The sequence below is a fragment of the Clupea harengus genome, chromosome 10 (assembly GCF_900700415.2).
Source record: "Clupea harengus chromosome 10, Ch_v2.0.2, whole genome shotgun sequence".
NCBI lineage: Eukaryota > Metazoa > Chordata > Actinopteri > Clupeiformes > Clupeidae > Clupea > Clupea harengus.
In genome coordinates this window covers 4,743,349-4,763,777 of record NC_045161.1, presented here as the reverse complement: position 1 = coordinate 4,763,777, position 20,429 = coordinate 4,743,349, and the positions used below count along the sequence as shown (strand labels likewise).

Below are 20,429 nucleotides of genomic sequence, written 5' to 3'. Positions count from 1 at the left end.
GCCCGCATGAATGTTTAATGTGTGAGCCGTCCCCTGAGCTTCACTCAGGCACACACACACACACACACACACACACACACACACACACACACACACACACAGGCTTCTGCAGCCACAGCCAGCTATTCAACTGGCACACACACACACACACACACACACAGGCTAACGCACACACTTAAACACACAGATGCACAACAACAGCACAACACTACACTCTCAGGCATGTGCACAAACACACACACGCTCTTTCTCTCTGACACGCACACACACACACACACACACACACACACACACACACACACACACACATGCGCATAGAGATGCATCTTTGACCTTCGTGGAGTTCTGGGGCTTCAGCTGAGGGGGAGGAGTCACGCCCGCCCAGTGGTGGTGACGCAGCTTAGTTACAGACACACACACACACAAACACACACACACACACACACACACACACACCTAGAGGGGAAGGCAGGCTTGTCAAGAGGAGAGCAACAGTGCTTTATCAGTGTCGGAGTGGTCAGTAAGATGCTCTGAGGTAGCCTGGGGATAGGAGCGTCACCCCAGATCAGACGCTCACACACACACACACACACACACACACACACACACACACACACACACACAGAGACGTTTTGCTGGCATGAAGATCTTCAGCCGGTTCCACTATGTATGGTATCTGGTGAGTGCGAGAGATGCAGGCCTGTCCTGTGTGTATTTATAGCCTCTACAGCTGTAGACTAACATCCTTTATGCACTAATGAGTATTTCAGTGGTCACCGAGGCACGTGGGATTTTATGTCTGTATGTATTTTGGACGGAGGCTGGCATGGTGATGTGCACTCGCTCCAGACAGGGTTTCCATATAGGCAGCGATATGGGGGATGGTAAGACAGACAGACAGACAGTTGTGTTATCTATGTGTTTTATGCATTGAGTTCCATGTCATGGCATAGAGGTCTTTTTACAATACAGCACGAGGATTGAATGTGTAGACAGACAGACAGACAGAGAGGGATTGTATGTGTGTACCAGGCAGAGAGGGTTCTGTCCTGTGTGTAGTGGACGGAGGGAGTGTTTTTATTGTCTGCATTAGTATGCAGGAGGGAGAATGTGTGTCTGTGTCGGCGCCTGACTGAAGGCTGCCCGTCTTGTGCTGTGACCCACAGGATGTGTCAGAGGATGACTCCTTGGTTGACGGCCGCTTCTTTCGCGCGTGGATGTCCACTGCCGTACGTACAGCAGTAGTGAAACACTCATCCACCCTTTCTCCGTCCATCTCTCTCTTTCTCTCTCTCTCTCTCGCTCTCCCTCCATCTCTCTCTCTCTCTCTCTCTCGCTCTCCCTCCATCTCTCTCTTTCTCCATCTCTCTCTCTCTCTCGCTCTCCCTCCATCTCTCTCTCCCTCCATCTCTCTCTCTCTCTCGCTCTCCCTCCATCTCTCTCTCTCTCCCTGCCTGACATGGCTATGTCTGGCTGTGGCATACCAGTGCTGTTTGTTTAGCAGCATTTCCATTAGTGTCTGGTCTAAGCGCATCAACTTCCATTATTGCCACCTCATGTAACTGTGCTGTGGTAACCCATGATGCGATGAGTGCTTTGAACAGGTTGGCGTGTATCATGGCTTGCAAAGTGAGTTTTGTGAGCTTGTATTTGCTTGTTATGTTTTGTCACTCCTCATGCACACCTCATTCTTGGGCTGTGTGTGTAACCGAACACACTGGGGTTGAGTTTCCCTCTCTGTTGCGTAGCGCTTGGATGTGATCCTTCTGCTGTCAACACCACGTCTAGCGGCGGATGTGTCTTGTGGGCAGCTCTTACCAAAAGAATAGCTTTTTCAACCACTTCACCATGGGACAAGAACGCTGAGGGACAAGAACATCATGCACTTTGATTCCATGTTTGATCCCTTCTGACCTTAGCTAATCCCATCCAGTGTGGTTGGGGCGAAACCAAGCAAGAACAGGGGTTTTAGGACACGGCGGTCGCCTGGCTTTATGGGAAAATCCTAGGCCGCAGCCGCCTCAACCACTGCCATCAGCAGCTCTTGCTTGGCCATACCCCATAGCTCACATTCTGTCACCCCCCAAAATAAACTGGGTTCCGGGCGACCAGGGAGATGTGTCATGGTGGAATAGAGCTGGTGAGACCCTGGTGATCCAGGCACAGGCACACGCTCCGGTTACAGGAAGCCAGAAACCCAATCGCCTCGTCGCCCTCCAACCCTGTCCCTGCCATCGCTGTAAGCAGAGGCTTAGTGCGGGGATGAGATGCGTAGCAGAAACACAACACAAACACAGGCCATCTGACCAAGGATGAGATGCGTAGCAGAAACACAACACAAACACAGGCCATCTGACCAAGGAGAAACACAACACAAACACAGGCCATCTGACCAAGGCACGCTGTTCTCCATGCAAGTGTTCACATTTTCCAAAAATTGTCCGTCAAGATTTGCACCTTCCAAATGCATTGCATGTACATCTAGTTGTCTAACAGGTGCCTGTGACAGTGCATTGTTTCATTATTGTTGTTAAGTATTAGATAGTGGATGTTATTGGCCTCTTTTCTGCAACCTGACTGACTGATGTGGCATTGTGGTCCATTGATAGACACACAAAGCATTGTACAGTAGTTGAATTGAAACAGCAGATGTAGGAAGCGAAACCTCTTTTCTGTCATGGTCGTTGTCATGGTCTCTTTCATGTGTGTAAGCCTTATTGATGTTTCATTAAGCGAACACAATGCCATAGTTCTGTGATGGGCTCTGCCTGATGGGTCACTGTTGTCATACAGTGCCCTCTCGAATTAAGAACCCTTGCTGAAGATGACTGAAAAGGCTTATGAAAAAATCACTTTAACAGTCATTAATGTTAATTAAAACCTTACCTTTATTTGAGGTAGGTTTACTCTGAGAATAAAGCAACAATTCTTGAAAAATACAATTTTAAAACAAGTCACAGTTATTGGCACCCCGATACATTTCAGTTAAGGAAAGTATGATCCTACGTATATTAACTAATTTTAAGTTGGCATCAAGGATTTTCTGTTTCACTGGGGTAAAGGTCAGGTGACACAAGGCCCAAATTCCTTAGTCATGCATCACCATGGGAAATACTCAAGAGCATTCCATTGCAATGAGGCAAAAGGACGTTTTGACGTCAGGGAATGGATACAAGAAAATAGCGGCTCGACTTAAAATGCCAATCAACAGTTGCCAATCATTAAGAAGCTATCAAAACTATCATGAACCAACCTGGAAGAGGAAGTCTATTTTGTCTGCAGTCACAGTGAGGATGATAGTCAGAGAAGTTAAAAAAGACTAGAGTGTCCCCAAAGACTATATAGTTTCTGAATTACAGAGTTTGGAGTCACTTCCATGCCAGCAAACTGTTTGGAAAGTATGCCAGAGAGAAGCCTTTCCAAACCAAAAGCGCTTGGAGTTTGCCAGATACCTCTGGAACTTCAACAGGGACAGGGTGCTGTGGGCTGACAAAACAATAATTGAGCCGCACACTCAAGGTGGGTTTGGCATAGAAAAAAAAGATGGCTACGGAGAAAAGCACCTATGGTGGAGGATCTGTTATGCTGTGGGGCTGTTTGTCTTCTAAAGACCCTGTCAGTATCGCTTGCATACATGGCATTATGGATTCCAGGAAGTACCTGGTCATTTTAAATCAGAATCTGGCTGCTTCTGCCAAGAAGCTAAAACTTGGTCATGGTTGGATCTTATAGCTGGACAACGATCCAACGCACACATCAAAAATCTTATCTTTTGGCACGGCCATCCCAGTGCCCTGACCTAAATCCAATTGAAAACATGTGGGCTAAGCTCAAGAAGGGAGAACATAAGAGAAGACCCAGGACTCTGCAAGATCTGGAGAGATTCTGCATTGTGTTCTCAAGACATTACAGGAGAAGACTCAGTACTGTTCAGTTGGCAAACGGGGGGGTTGCACAAAATACTAAATAAGGGAGTGCCAGTAATTACGACACACATTTTTTGGGAATGCAATTTATTTTGTGATCACCTATGACTCTTTTCTTGTGGTAATGGACATGGTATATTTTCTTTATTTAAGTAAAGACAACATTTGATAAACAGTAAGGGGAATATTCACTCATATTGAATAAGGGGGCCAGGATTTCTGGAGGGCACTCTATGACCGCCCAGCAGCGTAGTCTGTGCTGGAAATGTTGCCCGACTCCAGCCCAAAGAATATGTGTGTTCAGTTTCCCCTCAGTGAACTGACCAGCCGGAAACAGTGCTGGGCACCAGGGGACCTGACACCACCATCGCACGCTTCTGGGGGTGGGGGGTGTAAGTTGAGCCTCTGAAGCAAGCCGGTGTCTCATGTCAGTCAAAGAAGAGGCAGAGAGGTGTGTGGAAACATGTCGAGGGAAAGAATGACCTCACTCAAGCCACAGGATCAGGTGGTTGAGTTGCCATGGCAGCCCACACGTGCCGCGAAGCAGCACCTGAGTGGGGGTTCTAGATCCACCCAGTCCACCTTGGTGCCATGTGAAGGACTGCCAGCTTCAGCTTACGTCCGCAGGAAGTAATGCGGGGAGGGAAGTCTTGTGTATGCCCAGACATCCACCAGGGCCTGGGCTTCCATTTCATGTACTGGCCCAAGTCACTGCTGGGCTGCCCACGCATGGCACTGGGCTGCCCACGCACGCCTGGCACAGGCAGAAATCTCCCATGGTGTAGAAAGGTCTCCATCCAGCTACCTTACATCTTCATCTCTCTGCCCCCTCGGTCCTGCTCACTCTTTATGTTTACGCAAAGTATAATTCATGATTCTAAATGAGCGCCTGGCACCACCATCTATAAAAGCTGTACACTAATAGTTTATACTGGTACAACACACATCCTGTGCCATTCAGACTTTGGTTTGGAGCGGTTTTATTTGTTTACTTGCGGTCAAGATTGGTTCCAGACAAGCTATAAGGGGACCTAGCCTCACTCACTACCCTCTTCCTGGCCACAATTTGGGGATTAAGGACTGGACTACAATTAGGAATAGGATTACATTTTCACCATTGGGCTGTGATGGTTTTACGGGGATGTTTGTGATATGTGGGGTCCTTTACCAAAGGAAAGAATCATACCAGAATTAATTCTATATCCGATGGAAATATATATACAAGATCCGTGGAATGCTTTGTTTTTGTTTTTTGTCTTCCCCTCGCATTTATATAATTTACTGGGTACAAATTGACATGCAATACATTGTACACAGTACAGAGAAAGTATATGTTTAGTTCATCTTGGGCTGTCTGGTATTGGATCCTGTGGCCTTGTCATTGCGAGCTCCGTGCTGTTGTGGTTGAGCTTCAGAGACTTGGTTCTGCTGAGCTGCTGTGCGGGTGGCCTATCTCTTACCCTCTGCCTCCCCTGCCTCTAGGACTTTTCGAATGACGACACCAAGCTGGAGTACAATGTGGATGCCGAGAATGGAATCGCCATGGAGGGTTACCTGTTCAAGAGGGCCAGTAATGCCTTCAAAACATGGAACAGGTGAGCAACAAAGGCTTACAAGGTCATATATCACATAGATGCTAGCAAAGATGTGTGTTATGATTTTAGTGTGTGCAAGCTGAGACTGAAAGGACTGAAAAAAATAACTAAACAGTTGTTGAATTGACCTCGAGTCATAGCATTTGCCGTGGTAAATTCAGATGTAACGGTCAGTTGAAGCTTTGTGCACAACAGCAAATTGAAAAAGTAGCTCCCAATTCATAACAGATGTAGAATCAGTCCAGTAATGCTCCTCATAGGTGTCATGTTGTGGTGGGCAGCCTTCCTGTTCTGAACTTCTGTAATTGACCACCCCATTTAATGCAAATTAATTTAGTTGAAAGGCCGATCAGCTTTAATTGTATGTGCTAATAGAAGAATGTTGGTGAACGGCCAAACCAGATGTTGACAGCTTATGATATCACTGACTATTCAATGTTTCTGTTCCTCTCTTTCAGGAGATGGTTCTCGATTCAAAACAATCAGCTAGTGTACCAGAAGAAATTTAAGGTAGGTCAGACTTGTTATTTGCAGTCCAGAGTAAAATATACATGTGCAGATCCAACTAAAATATTCCCCCTGCATATTTAATGGCAGGAGACACCCAGGAGTAGTTTTGCAGTTTTTTTGGGGAACAACAGTTAACAGTGAAGTTAACGTTCCATGAAAAACGGCACAAGGATGGTGTCCCACTGAGCTCCAACACAAGAAGAGAATTGGGCGTGGGGAAGGGTGGTTGTTCTGTTGAGGATGTGTGTTAAATTCTCCCAAATGAAAATAAATGAGTACTAAAAATATGTATTTGATGTCATGTTCCCTTATGACTTTAGTATACTGCAGAGAAATTACTATTCAGATTAATCATAGCCAAGAATCTAAATATATTTAGTCTATTTATATTTCATGAAGTATAACTGCAGAAAACACATTCCTCAACAGCCTCTCAATGTTTTGCCTTATTTTTGTTGAAAACCTTGGCTAAGGGTACTGTGTATTTGGATACCATGTCAGATCTTGCACTCAAACCTCAAATTGCTCTAACTTACTGTCACGCCACTTGACACATTTGACACGCTCTCTAATGTTGAACGTTTGGCTTGCGTTTGCCAGGACAACCCCACGGTGGTGGTGGAGGACCTGAGGCTGTGCACGGTGAAGCACTGCGAGGACATCGAGCGCCGCTTCTGCTTCGAGGTGGTGTCGCCCACTAAGTGAGTCACGGTTTAAAAGAGCCTTGCTGTGTCGGCAACCGCCGTTAACCACCGCGGCAATTACCACACCTGCCCCTGCAGCCACAGCAGGAGTACCACTTACTCACACCGTTAGCTTTAGCTCAGTTGCTTAGGCCCTCCACTGAGCTAGCAGGGAAGCATGACCTATGCCTTTATAGACTGGAGGGATTGAGCAGAATTCAAGGACAAACGATAAACAATGTCAGTTGGTTAATGTTTTATATTCCTGAAACAGAAGTCTTTTTATGTTGGCGCTAATGATCCTGATGAGGGTTGCTGAATGGGCCTTTCTGCTTGAAGTCATCTAATGAGGTCACTGCGGAGACTCATTGGCTCCAATAGAGTTACTGTGGCATGGTGGGACGCTAAAGAGGTGGACAGACAAAGGCTCTGTAGGCCCTGACCAAGATGGCTGACTGATTTAAACTGTCTCTCTCCCAGGAGCTGCATGATGCAGGCGGACTCTGAGAAACTGCGGCAAGCCTGGATCAAAGCCGTCCAGAATAGCATCGCCACAGCCTTCAGGGAGAAGGGAGATGAAGGAGAGGTGAGAGAGTGACAGAGAGAGAGAGAGAGAGAGAGAGAGAGAAACTATTAGTCATGATCACTTGGTCATCATTTATAAATGGGAATGAATAATGGCATTTGGTACACTATGCTCATAGTGTGAGGAATGGCTGAGGCATCCCGGTACAGCTGATCTGCTGGCGTTGAGAGGTGGTAGATTGGGTCATTGTCCTCTCTGTTGGCCTGTGTCAGAAGCTGGACAGGAAGTCGTCCACGTCAACGGGCAGCCTGGACTCGAGTGGCGAGCCGCGGGAGAAGGTCTTGAAGGGGGACAGCGCTCTGCAGAAGGTCATGGCCGTCGCCGGGAACACCGCCTGCTGCGACTGCGGCCAGCCAGACCCCCGCTGGGCCAGCATCAACCTGGGCATCACACTCTGCATACAGTGCTCCGGCATACACAGGTGTGTGTGTGTGTGTGTGTGTGTGTGTGTGTGTGTGTGTCTGTGTGTGTGTGTGTGTGTGTGTGTGTGTGTGTGTGTGTGTGTGTGTGTGTGTGTGCCTGTGTGTGTGTGTGTGTCTGTCTGTCTGTCTGTCTGTCTGTCTGTCTGTCTGTCTGTCTCTGTCTCTGTCTCTGTCTCTGTCTCTGTCTCTGTCTCTGTCTCTGTCTGTGTTTTTGTGTGTGTGCGTCTCTGTGTCTGTGTCTGTTTCTGTGTGTGTCTGTCTGTCTGTCTGTTTGTCTCTGTCTGTTTGTCTCTGTCTGTCTGTCTGTCTGTCTGTCTGTCTGTGTGAGTGTGTGAGTGTATATCCTATTCACAAGTAAGGAGTTGGAGCCTAGTAATATATCCAACTGCCTCCTGCTGTGTCTTAAGCCATTTTGATCTCAAAGTCTGAAACTAAGCCTGTCCCAAGGCTGCTGTGGCTGCCAAGCAGCACCACTGATCCATTTAGTGAATTCAGCTGAACACTGATTGAACTGGTGAAGATGATTTACTGAACACTGATTGAACTGGTGAAGATGATTTACTGAACACTGATTGAACTGGTGAAGGTGATTTACTGAACACTGATTGAACTGGTGAAGGTGATTTACTGAACACTGATTGAACTGGAGAAGGTGATTTACTGAACATTGATTTAACTGGTGAAGGTGTGTTTCCTCTTCGTTGGAAGGAGAATTGTACCATTGTAGATACGATTGGCCACCTTTGCCTTCTGAACGGTCTTATCCACATATTTCTACTCATCATCTAGTGATGGGAACCTTGAGAAGACTGCACTGTCTATGTGAATACACCTCTGATGGCCTGTCTTTCTTTCCTCATCTTTGTCTATCTTTCTCTCTTTCTCTCCCTCTCTCTCTCCCTCTCTCTCTCTCCCTCCCTCTCTCCTTCTCCCTCCCTCTCTCTCTCTCTCTCTCTCTCCCTCTCTCTCTATCTCTCTCTCTCTCTCTCTCTCTCTCTATATATATATATATATATATATATATATATATATCTCCCTCCCTCTCCCTCTCCCTCTTTCTCTCTCTTTCTTTCTCTCTCTCCCCTGCAGGAGTCTGGGAGTTCACTTCTCCAAGGTCAGATCCCTCACTCTGGACTCTTGGGAGCCTGAGCTACTGAAGGTGAGGACAATGGTCTGAGGAGAGGAGAGAAAGAGCTGGGGAGGAGGAGGAGGGAGGGAGGTGGAGGGAGGGAGGGAGGGAGGAGGAGGGAGGTGTAGGGAGACAGGGAGGGAGGAGGAGGGAGGTGTAGGGAGGGAAGGAGGGAGGGGAGGAGGTGGAGGGAGGGAGGGAGGGAGGGAGTAGGGAAGATCAGTGTAGGAATGACAGATGGGTTGGAGGAGGCAGAGAGAATCGTTACCACTCTCTATCCAGTCAGCCCAATCTCTCGGAGGGCCTTCCAAGTCACATGGCTCTCTCCACAGACACACACACACGCACACACGCGCGCGCACACACAGACACACAGACACACACACACACACACACAGACACACACACACACACACACACACACACACACACACACACACACACACACACAGACACAGACACACACACACAAGTAGCTCATTATAATTTCCTCAAAGCTGTCCTATGCACAAGGGCAGTTGGTGATGCTTAGGAGGATTCTGTCCCTTGTGTCTGATTGTCATTAATATTCCCATTTCATTATCCGTGGCTATTCTGATTTGTCCTTTCAAATGTATTTCAAGATCACAGGTTTCTTTGTGAGCCCTTGAAAGTTATCATGGTTATGTAACTACTTTTTGAACTACTGAACTATGAACTTTGAACTATGGTACTGTTCATCACCACCACTCTACTGCTACTGTATGTTTTTAGCTACAGCTTTTAGATGACTGATATTAATCAGTGTGTCTGCGTGTGTGTGCGTGTGTGTGTGTGTGTGTGTGTGTGTGTGTCTGTGTGTGTCTGTGTGTGTCTGTGTGTGTCTGTGTGTGTGTGGAGCAGTTAATGTGTGAATTGGGGAACGGAGTCATCAATCAGATCTATGAGGCTCGGCGAGGGGAGCTGGGTGCCAGGAAACCCCACCCTGGAGACCCCAGGTACAGTACAGCCCCTTTAGACCCACAGGAGCGTCTCACTCACAGTCACACACAACACCACTATCACCCTGGCAACCCCAGGTACAGTACAGCCCCTCTAGACCCACAGGAGCGTCTCACTCACAGTCACACACAACACCACTATCACCACTATCACCCTGGCAACCCCAGGTACAGTACAGCCCCTTTAGACCCACAGTAGCGTCTCACTCACAGTCACACACAACACCACTATCACCCTGGAGACCCCAGGTACAGTACTGCCCCTCTAGACTGTCTCACTCACAGTCACACACAACAGACCCACAGGAGCGTCTCACTCACAGTCACACACAACAGACCCACAGGAGCGTCTCACTCACAGTCACGCACAACACCACTATCACCATGGAGACCCCAGGTAGAGTACAGCCCCTTTAGACTGTCTCACTCACAGTCACACACAACACCACTATCACCCTCTAGACCCACAGGAGCGTCTCACTCACAGTCACACACAACAGACCCACAGGAGCGTCTCACTCAGTCACACACAACAGACCCACAGGAGCGTCTCAGTCACACACAACACCACTATCACTAGTCACTAACATGAACATTCTACACGAGAGCGCTTCATGAACACTGACAGTCCAGACGGTCATTAAGAGATGATTAAACTCTGGGGAGATCATCTTCCTCATTTGCTTGATTAGTGGAAGGAGATTTGTGATGTGATCATAGTCCTCTCAGAGTTTCCTTTGATGTGCTCTGGCTCATGTTTGAGAATGCTGTTCACTTGTATTAACTCGGGTACGAGGCCAGACACCCCCGTCTGTTAGACTTGCTCTCAGACCTGACCCACTCCTCTGGCGCCCCCTACAGGCATGAGGTGGAGGCGTACATCAAGGCCAAGTACGTGGACCGGCGGTTTGTGCGGCGGCCGTCGGACGATGACCTGAAGCTGAAGGTGGTGAGCCTCAGCAAGCAGGAGAAGCGCCTGAGCACCAGCAGCTCTGAGCTCCTCCCCCCGCGAGCACCGCCCCCCACCCCCAAACTGAGGCCAGGGTCCGGGGCATCAGGTGAGCGCTCACTCTTCCGCTCTCTCACTCTCTCTCTCTCTCTCTCCACTCTCACTCTCTCCTCCACTCTCACTCTCTCCTCCACTCTCTCTTTCTCCTCCACTCTCTCTCCTCCACTCTCTCCTCCACTCTCTCTCTCTCCTCCTCTCTCTCTCTCCTCTACTCTCTCTCCTCCACTCTCTCTCTCTCCTCCACTCTCTCTCTCCTCACTCTCTCTCTCTCCTCACTCTCTATCTCTCTCCACTCTCACTCTCTCCTCCACTCTCCCTCCCTCTCTCCACTCTCTACTTTGATTGTGTTACTTGGTCACACTGGAAGAGGATGCTGTGTTGGATAGAGCACCAGGGAAGTGTTTGGGGCGCTGTTGGCACTCAGACTCTCTTTCTGCTTTCTCTCTTTCTCTCTTTCTCTCTTTCTCTCCATCTCTCCATCTCTCCTGTCTCTGTTTCAGCTTGGTTAATTAGCTACTGGCTCTCCAGTCACCAGTTTCTCTTCTAACAGGTCTAATTCTGCAGCAGGCTTTCTGTCTGTTTTTTTTTCTTGTCTCCTCTGGCTTCCAACCCCTTGTTTTTTTTCTCACTGTCGTTGCTTCACCGTTGTCCTGCTCTGTTTCTGGATTAACCCCCCTCCTCCTTGCCCTGCCTCCCACTCCTCCCCGCTCCCTTGCTCTCTGCCCTTTGCCCTCTTGACCTTTGCGTAGCAGCGGCCGGCAATGAGGAGGTGCGTCGTGAGTCGCTCTTTGGTGCAGACGAGTTAGACTCGCTCTTCTCCTACTTTGATACCTCCTCAAAACGGCGCAGTAGTAAGTAGAGGCTTGACCTGTCTGCTCCCATTGTCAGCGCACACCCCATCTCATCTCATCCGTCGTGGGCCGTGGGTGGGTGTGTGTGTGTGTGTGTGTGTGTGTGTGTGTGTGTGTGTGTGTGTGTGTGTGTGTGTGTGTGTGTGTGTGTGTGTGTGTGTGTGTGTGGGAGAGGGATGATCTTTTGTGTACGAGTGTGCCTGTGAGTTTTTGTGTGAGGGACTAGGGTGTGTGTCTGTGTCTGTGTAAGAAAGTGGGAAGTGTGTGTGTGTGTGTGTGTGTGTGTGTGTGTGTGTGTGTGTTCAGTTCTGGGAGTCCCAACCTTCTTCCACAGTTTGAATATCTTTGAGCATCCAGTGTTTGCATCATCTCAGTGGGTTGTACCATATCCTCTTCACATGTGGGGGTCATGCACTGTGCTGTCCTCAGGTGTTGGTGGTTGCTGCTCTGCTCTGCTCTGCTCTGCTCCTTCTTAGCTGGGTCAGGTCCATCTGTTCCCCTGTGTGTTTCTCCTGTTACTGTCATATTATTCATTCAGTCACATCCTGAGGGTGGAAAGGAAAAAAGTCTGCTTCTAATTTTCAGTTTTTCTGCTCCAAACAGCTGGCGCTGCCTTGGCTGGCCAGAAAGGTGTGTGTGTCTGGGTAGTGTGTGTGTGTGTGTGTGTGTGTGTGTGTGTGTGTGTGTGTGTGTGTGTGTGTGTGTGTATGTGTATGTGTGTGTGTGTGTGTGTGCATGCGTGCCTGCGTGCGTGCGTGTGTGTGTGTGTGTGAGTGCATAGCAGACAGTAATGAAGCAGGGTGTGTTTGTGTGTGTGTTTTGCAGAAAAGAGCGAGGACAGTGGCATCCAGAACAGTGCTGACGGGAGCAGAGAGATGCTGGCCAACACTGCCTCAAGCAACTGCCTGAATGACACAGGTGCCTCCCTCTCCCCCACCCCCACCCCACACACAAGGACATACACTTCATGGACGCCTGACCATTACACCAACCAACAGGCTTTCCACAAGAGTAAGGAGTGTTTCTGTGGGAATTGGTGCCCATTTATTCTGTAGAGCATTTCTGAGGTCAGCCAATTCCCACAGACACACTTGTGGAAAGCCTTCCAAGAAGAGTAGAAGCTGTTATAGCTGCAAAAGTGGGACCAACTCCATATTAAAGTATTTGTATTTGAGTACAATGTCATTACAGTCCCTGTTGGTGTAATGGTCAGGCGTCCGAATACTTTTGTCCATATTGTGTAAGCTAGAAGCTGCATCTGTGATGCTCTCTGCATAGCTGCCCATAAATCATGCTCACCAAAGGGATTATCATGACAAAACCCCTTTTTCATTTTTTACTGTATGTTTAGAATAGAGTTGCCATGCTCTTTGTCATTGTTTAGAATTTCTTGTGTAGAGGCATTTTGTTTTCAATACCACTCATAGCAGTTTTAAGCTAGCAACTTCTCAATTCAATTCAATTCAATTCAATTAAAGTTAATTGCCACATCACTAACACAGATGTGGCAGAGTGAAAATCTTGGGTTCCCAACTCCATCAGCATCGTGACATCATGCCTTCTGAGATTTATTGTAGCAATTCCTTCCTTGCCATTTTAATTAAGCACACAGCGGTATGGCATGGGAGAGCATTTCTAGCTGTGTAGCTGTCCTCTCATGTTTGACCCCCATGACCTTTTGAATGAAGTCATATTTTCCATGCCGTCGTCAGAAGCAGTGGAAACGGAGCCGGAGGCCGAGGCGCCGGTGTGCGTGGCGTCGCCGTGTAAGGAGCAGGTGGTGTTCTCGGAGCCCAAGGAGTACTCCACTGGCCTGCAGCTCTACTGGGCCTCCTGTGCCCGCAGCCTGCCCGACATGGCCCAGGCCCTCGCCCACGGGGCAGAGGTCAACTGGATCAACGCCGAGGATGACAAGAGGACGCCACTCATCATGGCCGTGCAGGGGGTGAGCGTGCAAGACGCCTGTGTGTGTGTGTGTGTGTGTCTGACATGCCTGACATAATGAGTATATTAATTATGATGTGTACTTCCAAAAAAGTTGTCACACTCAAAACACACCCAGTAAAAAAGTATCTTCAAGTGAGCAGTACTGTACATGTCAGATCATTGTATGTGGTGATCAGCAGTATACTGAGAGATGTCGCAGATAAGGACCAGGTGGATTTAATCTTTAAGGTGTTGGGTAGGTAAATGTTTTAGGTGTTCCTGTAGGTTTAATCTAAATGTTCACTATCTCTGCCACAGGGCTCTCTGGTGACGTGTGAGTTCTTGCTCCAGAACGGGGCTAGCGTGAACCAGCAGGACGTGCACGGGAGAGGACCCCTACACCACGCCACCATACAGGGACACACTGGGTAAGAGCGTCCCCACACTGGCCCCGGGAGAGAGACAGGACTCCCCCATGGTGTTAGTGGGGACAGAAGTGTTTAAAACAATTAGTCACCATACCACCATTTGTCACCATTTCAGTCATTGTTTATATAAAAAATAAAATAAATAAATGAATGAAATCTTTGTCCTTGGTATAAACCAAGTACACACCCATGTGAGTTGACATCTTTGAATACTGTGTAATGTTACTGTATTAGTGTCTGTGAGAAGTGTTTGTGTTGCATTGAAGCTGATGACAGAGCGCATTTTATATGTGTAATGTGAGACTTCTTTTCCACTGCCCCCAGACAAGTGTGTTTATTCCTGAAAAGAGGAGCCAATCAGAATGCGACAGCCATAGATGACAAAACGCCCTTGTCCATCGCCGTGGAGGCCGCTAACGCTGACATTGTGACACTGTGAGTCTGCACAGCCCTAACACACAGACCTCACATTCCCCCAGTGCAATAAGAGTGGCCTGCCATGGCCATTCATAGATCTCATTGTGCTGACTGGAGTCTGAAAACCCACTGTAGATATCAGCTTTTGGTCAGGGTCCCAATGGGCACAGACCAGACTCTCACAGACCAGACTCTCACAGACCAGACTCTCATTTAACAGAATTGTTTGAATTATTAAACCAAGCTCAGAGAGAGAAGAGACACATCTTAAAGGCCTTAAACACATTTTTGTGGTCAGGTGTGAAATGTTTCCATTTTGTCTAGTAAATAACTTTGACAGAATGGCTAACTTCTACTGGAGCAGGAGTGTCGCTCCTTCTGTTGGAACTGAGCTCCAATACAAAAGTGTGTGAATAAAAGAAAAGTAAGGTATGAATGCTTGATGCAGCTGAACTAATGAATTTCTCTCTCTCTTTCTTTTCCATCCTTCCCTCCCTCTCCTTTTGTCTGTCACTCCTCCCAATGTCCCTCTCTCTCTGTGACTGTCTTTCCCCTTTCTCCTCGTCCAGGTTGCGTCTGGCCAAGATGAACGATGAGATGCGGGAGGCGGAGGGCCCCTACAGTCACTCAGGTCAATATGCCAGCGACAGCCCCACTGAGATGCAGTACAGGAAGTGCATGCAGGAGTTCATAAGCCTGCAGCTGGGGGAGTTATAGCGCCCCCTGTAGTAGTGGTCCCACATTACACAAAGCCACATATACAAACACACACACCACACACACACACAGACACACACACAATCACACAAACCAGCCACCAAGCCGCCAGCACGCTTCAGGCCGAGATATGTGTGCAATAGCCCGAAGGTTTATTTATGAATTCATTTATTTTTCTAAAGACTGTGCGAGCTTAACGAATATAGATGCAAGCAGATTTGTTTACTGGTCATTTTAGCTTGACTTCTGTTGTCCTGGTATTAGCTCAAGCTTTTGGTGTAATTATTTTGGCTAAATGTCTGTGATTTGGTGATGTGTAGGGAGGGAGGGTAGTTTTGTACATTCCTAATTAGTATAATGTGCATCATGTTGTACATGTTTGTGCTGGCAACATCGTGAGCCTGAAGCGCATCTGTTTCTTACCTGCATTGTGGTTTTTACTTTCCTGTTCTGTCAGTTGTAGCCACGTCTTACTGGTTTTTGCACAGATCATTTTATTGGAGGAAGTCATTTTTAAAAACTGGTACCGGTATTCATTTTTTATGCACAACTGGAACTTTATGACTATAATAGCCATCTGTGATCGCATTATTGAGTATTTATAACCATCTATATCTACATTACTGAACAGGCTAGGTGTCTGTGCCTGTGTTAGCCAATGTGTTCATGAAACACACTTTGCACAAGACTGGGTGCCAGTGTATTCAGGCACCCACAAATGGCATTCCATATACAGTATGCATATATACTCCGTACATATATGTAGGTAGAAGCGTATATCTATGCATTATATAACAGCACTAACCCCTTGGCCTAGTCAGTGTGTGGCCCAGTGACTTCAACTGAAATGATTTTATAGGGGAAACTCTGGCTTACATGTTAGGAAGTAGTTAGAATTGACTGTAAACTAATCTCTGTTATCTCAAATATTTTATATATATATTGTGTGTGCGCACTGTGCCTTACCTTTAGAATACTTCAAATGATTTCATCTGTGTGCAAAATAGAAAAGCATTAGTCCAGTATCATGGATGTTGTTTGAAGAGGCTTAGACACTAAAGAGAAAAGACTACTTCAGTTTAGGTGAGGATCATTGGTCAGGGTTCTGAATCTGGACCACATGTGGGCAGTGGGGCTCGCTCAGGTTTGTGCTGAGAAACAAGAGCGGCCAGTGAATTATGAGGTACAGTCGGGGTGTCCTGTTTTGTGGAGTTACTAGCTTTTTTGAAAGAATGTCTGCTGTGATGCACGTACTGACCAGTAGGAGGTGGTAGAGGAAGGAGAGTCGGCCCTTCTGTATTCTGTTTGAAGTGGTGTCCGGCCAGGTTTCATCGGCTAATTAGGGGCTTTCTTTGCATGTTTGAATTCTTTTATTCTGAATTTATTTACTTTATTTCTTTCTTTTCTTGCTTTCTGCTTTGGTTGATTTGGATTTCAGATTTGTCTTTGAAGTCACTTTTTTTTTCCAGAACTGTTGTAGCAGAGTGGAGAACATGAAAGCACTTGATTAGTGTAAGCTGTGTGCAGTGCTGTCCAATGACAACCAAAATGTTAGTGTTTCAGCAAAGACACTGTAATGTCCAAAGATGGACTATATGGTAGAGAACGTATATAGGTACAGTTTTAATGATGTTAAGCAGGTTAGGATATTACATTTTTGTATTGTTACCATTATCTGGACACAACAATAAAACCAGTTAACTTTAGTTAACTGGTCATAACAATAAAAAAAAGCTTGGAAATATATCAGCATATTTTAGAATACCAAGATAATTATGTTAGTTTAGCGTGTTTTTTTTTCCTGATAGAAATTGGCCTTGGATACAGACCGTTTTCTTTTTTATTAATTTGAACTTTTCTAACAGTTTGCTACAACTACCACAATTTCATTTCTGTCTGCACTTTAAAAACTCTGTTAGATCAGTTGTTTCATTTGACTGAAATGCTCTACACTGTTTATATAGTTGTGATGGGGAGGGGGGGGGGGGTGTTCAGATGGCAGTTGGGTTGGGGTGACCTGGCGGAGAGTTTGGTTTGGAGTCATGGAGGTCACGTGTTGGGCAGTAGTACAGCACACTGGCCAACATTTCCATGGCTCTGGCAGGAGTGTGGTTTCTGCGTAAACACCTGTCACTTCTCTTCTCTTCTCTTCTCTCCTCTTCTCTTCTCTCCTCTCTTTCCTGCCTTATGCTGCTATTCTCTTTTGAGCTGCACTTTAAAAAAAAAAAAAAAAAAGAAAAGAAAAGGTATGGCTCTGAATTCCCTTTTTCTTCCATCTGTGGCATGCCTTTCACCTGCTTGTAGTTTGTATGTTTGTGTGTGTGTGTGTGTGTGTGTGTGTATGTGTGTGTGTGTTTTGTGTGTGTGTTTGTGTGACGATACTTGAGTGAATAGGACCCTGAGTGTGTAGGTGTGTTGTTGATGAGAGGCACTGGCTTCTAGAGCTGTTTGAGGAGGAGAAAAGAAACAGCTGCGTGTGCCAAGTGGTTTAGTGTTTGTTTTTCAGAGGAAATGTTCGTTTTCCCCGTTCCATGCATCTACCTGAAGTTAAAACGTGCATGTGTAGAGGCATCTTGTGTAGAATGGGTTGATTCTCTCTGTGCCTCCTGTTGTTTGTCAGAGTTAATCCACCTCTCGCCCCTCTGTTCACAGGAGATGAAACTTATCAGGACATTTTCCAAGACTACACCCAGATGGCATCAAACCACCCCGACATGTTGAACCGATCCCAACCATATGACTCTCCTCGGCAGTGAGAGGGGGAGAGTGGCGAGAACAGAAGGAGTTGGGGAGACAGGACAGGTGCCCCGTCTTCTAGAAACTTCTGGAATCTTCAGAGAGCTGTGCTCCTGGCTATTGGGGTACCCATCGACTGAACCCTGGGAGGACTGCCGATGTACCTGGACACACTTAATAAATTATTTTGTATCTGTTTTTCAAGGACTTCAGGATGTTTTCTCTGAGAAGACCGTCTTAAAAGCGTACATTTCAGTGAGACCAGCATAGTTTAGTGTCTTTTTATTCCATATCACACATTTCAGTATATTATGTCCATATTCTTTATGACATAGACCATAGCTTTTCTTTTTTAGGAGGACATTTTATCTGCAAATTGTGTGGTTCTCATAATATTAAGTGAGGAAATGGAATCTTTACAAATAGTAGTTCTGTTCCATCAATCAAAAGGAGTTGAGAAGTGAATCAAAGGTTTCTTAAGATCTCTGTCAGAACTCTTAATTTAGCTTGAGTGATGGATTTGTGTTCAAATATAGAGTTTTGCCACCTCTATCTTTGAAATGGTGGAGACATTAGGATATTCAGTATTTCTCACGAAAATCAATTATACCTGAAGGGTCCAAATCTTATAGAGACATCATGACCTCGAGCTGCCAACCACCACATAAATCAGGTGGACATTTGTATTGGGTCCCATTCTACAACACGTTCTGTCATTCAGCACCCCAGAGAGGGAGAGAGAGGGTGGACCTGGGGTGATGCACAACAGCCAGCCTCTATGCAAAAACTCTACTGGTGGTTCATTGGTTTATTGGTTTATTAGTAAGGAATAAAGCATTTAATCCATATAATGAGATGTCGCCTGAACCACAAGGCCAAACATATACCCCATCACCCTGCAGTGGCACTGGGGTGTCCTTTTAAACCATTTTTAATATTCTGTGCAGTCTGTCTGTATTCATAGCATAACTGACTGTTCAACCAGATATCTAGAGCAACAACCCTCTATAATGCCCACTTGAGTTGAGCCACAGCTCATGATATGAAATGGGCAGAAAATGTATCCTTCCCTATTCTTCTCTGTCAGTCTCTGCCTCTTTCTCTCTCCTGTGAAGTCCTGTGCTATTCGAGGACGTCCTCCAATATGTGAACGTATGCAAACAGGAATCCTCACGCTCTATGGGATGTGAGCCATGTACAGTTGTACAGAAGCATATAAACGATATGCCTTAGATAGCTTTGTTTTTAATGAAGACATAGTGGTACTTGAATCATTTAAATAAGCTTGTTTGTCTTTATGTTGTTTTTTGTTCATTTTTATTTTATTTTTTGTTGTCTGTTTATCTTGTTTTGTACTGAAGCCCCCCTATACTCCATAATTATGTATATGATTCATGGCATTTTTAAGACGAATATTATATTTAGCAAATCTAGGTCTAAACAATTTCTCCCAGAATGTTGGACTTGTATTTTCTGTATGATTTTATAAAAGCATTTTTTCCGTTGGCATTAATCTCCATGGTTGAGAGTTTTATTCATGAGGTGGTCTGTTTTTGTCGTTCTGGTTGCGGGTTAAGAGCTCCTCTTATCCCAAATTGAATTATGATCTCAGAGCCCCACTGTCCTTATTCCAACCTTTCAACAATACCAGAATATTATCAAACCCTCCTGAGAATTTGGACTCGTTTTCGGAGGGCTTGATTTCCTTTCTTAGAGCTGGCCGTAATGTGAAGCATATGGAATCTTCTGTCAGGCAGACGGTGTTTCGTAAACAGTGCTTCGGCGTCTGCGAGCTTCTCCAGACGTCGCGCTTGACCGTTATGTCATATGAAAGCTACCCGCATTACTCACCATCGTATATTGTCACATCGCCGCTCGCTTGATGCACGAGCGACCAATCATAAGGATGTGCATTAAGCCTCCAGATCGCGGTTTGAAATTATGCCAAAATCATGAGTCAACCTATGTCAAGAGAGTGTCTTTTCAGTGATAATGCAGCACGACACAGTGATCACGGTGACATTTTTTCATCATTCACACACCCGGCACACCACTGCTCATTATAATATTGTAACTCACATGTGTGCAGTCAGTAGCCTAGACCCTAATTAGAATGTTTCTCTCGTTCAGACCCTAGTTAGTATGTTCCTCTCGTTAGTATGTTCCTCTAGTTAGTATGTTCCTCTCGTTCAGACCCTAGTTAGTATGTTCCTCTCGTTAGTATGTTCCTCTAGTTAGTATGTTCCTCTAGTTAATATGTTCCTCCAGTTCAGACCCTAGTTAGTATGTTCCTCTAGTTCAACTAAAGGAATAGGACCAGAAGGTGTCGGGATCAGTGCTTTGTTGAAGAGAACAACTGCAAAAATGCAGAAATAATGTTCAGTCTCCCTTTCAAATCGTCCCGGTTATCATTTTTAATGATAGTGCCTAAATGTCATTAAAAATGATAACCGGGAGGATTTGAAAGGGAGAATGAACATTATTTCCCTGTGAACTGAGTGTTACATTGAAAAC

General features: G+C 46.2%; 1 protein-coding gene across 9 annotated transcripts in view; it reads left to right on the top strand.

Annotated features, from left to right (window-relative positions):
• The window catches only part of LOC105913182 (arf-GAP with coiled-coil, ANK repeat and PH domain-containing protein 2), a 46,862-nt gene extending 27,434 nt beyond the window's left edge, over positions 1–19,428 (top strand). For 4 of the 9 annotated variants that reach the window (XM_031575082.2, XM_031575081.2, XM_031575079.2 and 1 more), the window contains 16 exons: positions 5,409–5,521; positions 5,980–6,031; positions 6,632–6,732; positions 7,195–7,300; positions 7,513–7,721; positions 8,812–8,881; positions 9,734–9,828; positions 10,693–10,889; positions 11,590–11,691; positions 12,295–12,321; positions 12,517–12,609; positions 13,404–13,636; positions 13,936–14,045; positions 14,370–14,480; positions 15,032–15,093; positions 17,832–19,428. In XM_031575082.2, the coding sequence (XP_031430942.1) occupies positions 5,409–5,521; positions 5,980–6,031; positions 6,632–6,732; positions 7,195–7,300; positions 7,513–7,721; positions 8,812–8,881; positions 9,734–9,828; positions 10,693–10,889; positions 11,590–11,691; positions 12,295–12,321; positions 12,517–12,609; positions 13,404–13,636; positions 13,936–14,045; positions 14,370–14,480; positions 15,032–15,093; positions 17,832–17,935 (1,785 nt within the window). In that variant the 3' untranslated portion in view covers positions 17,936–19,428. The remainder of the gene's footprint in view (positions 1–5,408; positions 5,522–5,979; positions 6,032–6,631; positions 6,733–7,194; positions 7,301–7,512; positions 7,722–8,811; positions 8,882–9,733; positions 9,829–10,692; positions 10,890–11,589; positions 11,692–12,294; positions 12,322–12,516; positions 12,610–13,403; positions 13,637–13,935; positions 14,046–14,369; positions 14,481–15,031; positions 15,094–17,831) is intronic. The other 5 variants (XM_031575078.2, XM_031575077.2, XM_031575080.2 and 2 more) reach the window with 5 other exon arrangements.
• The last annotated feature ends 1,001 nt before the right edge of the window (positions 19,429–20,429 follow it).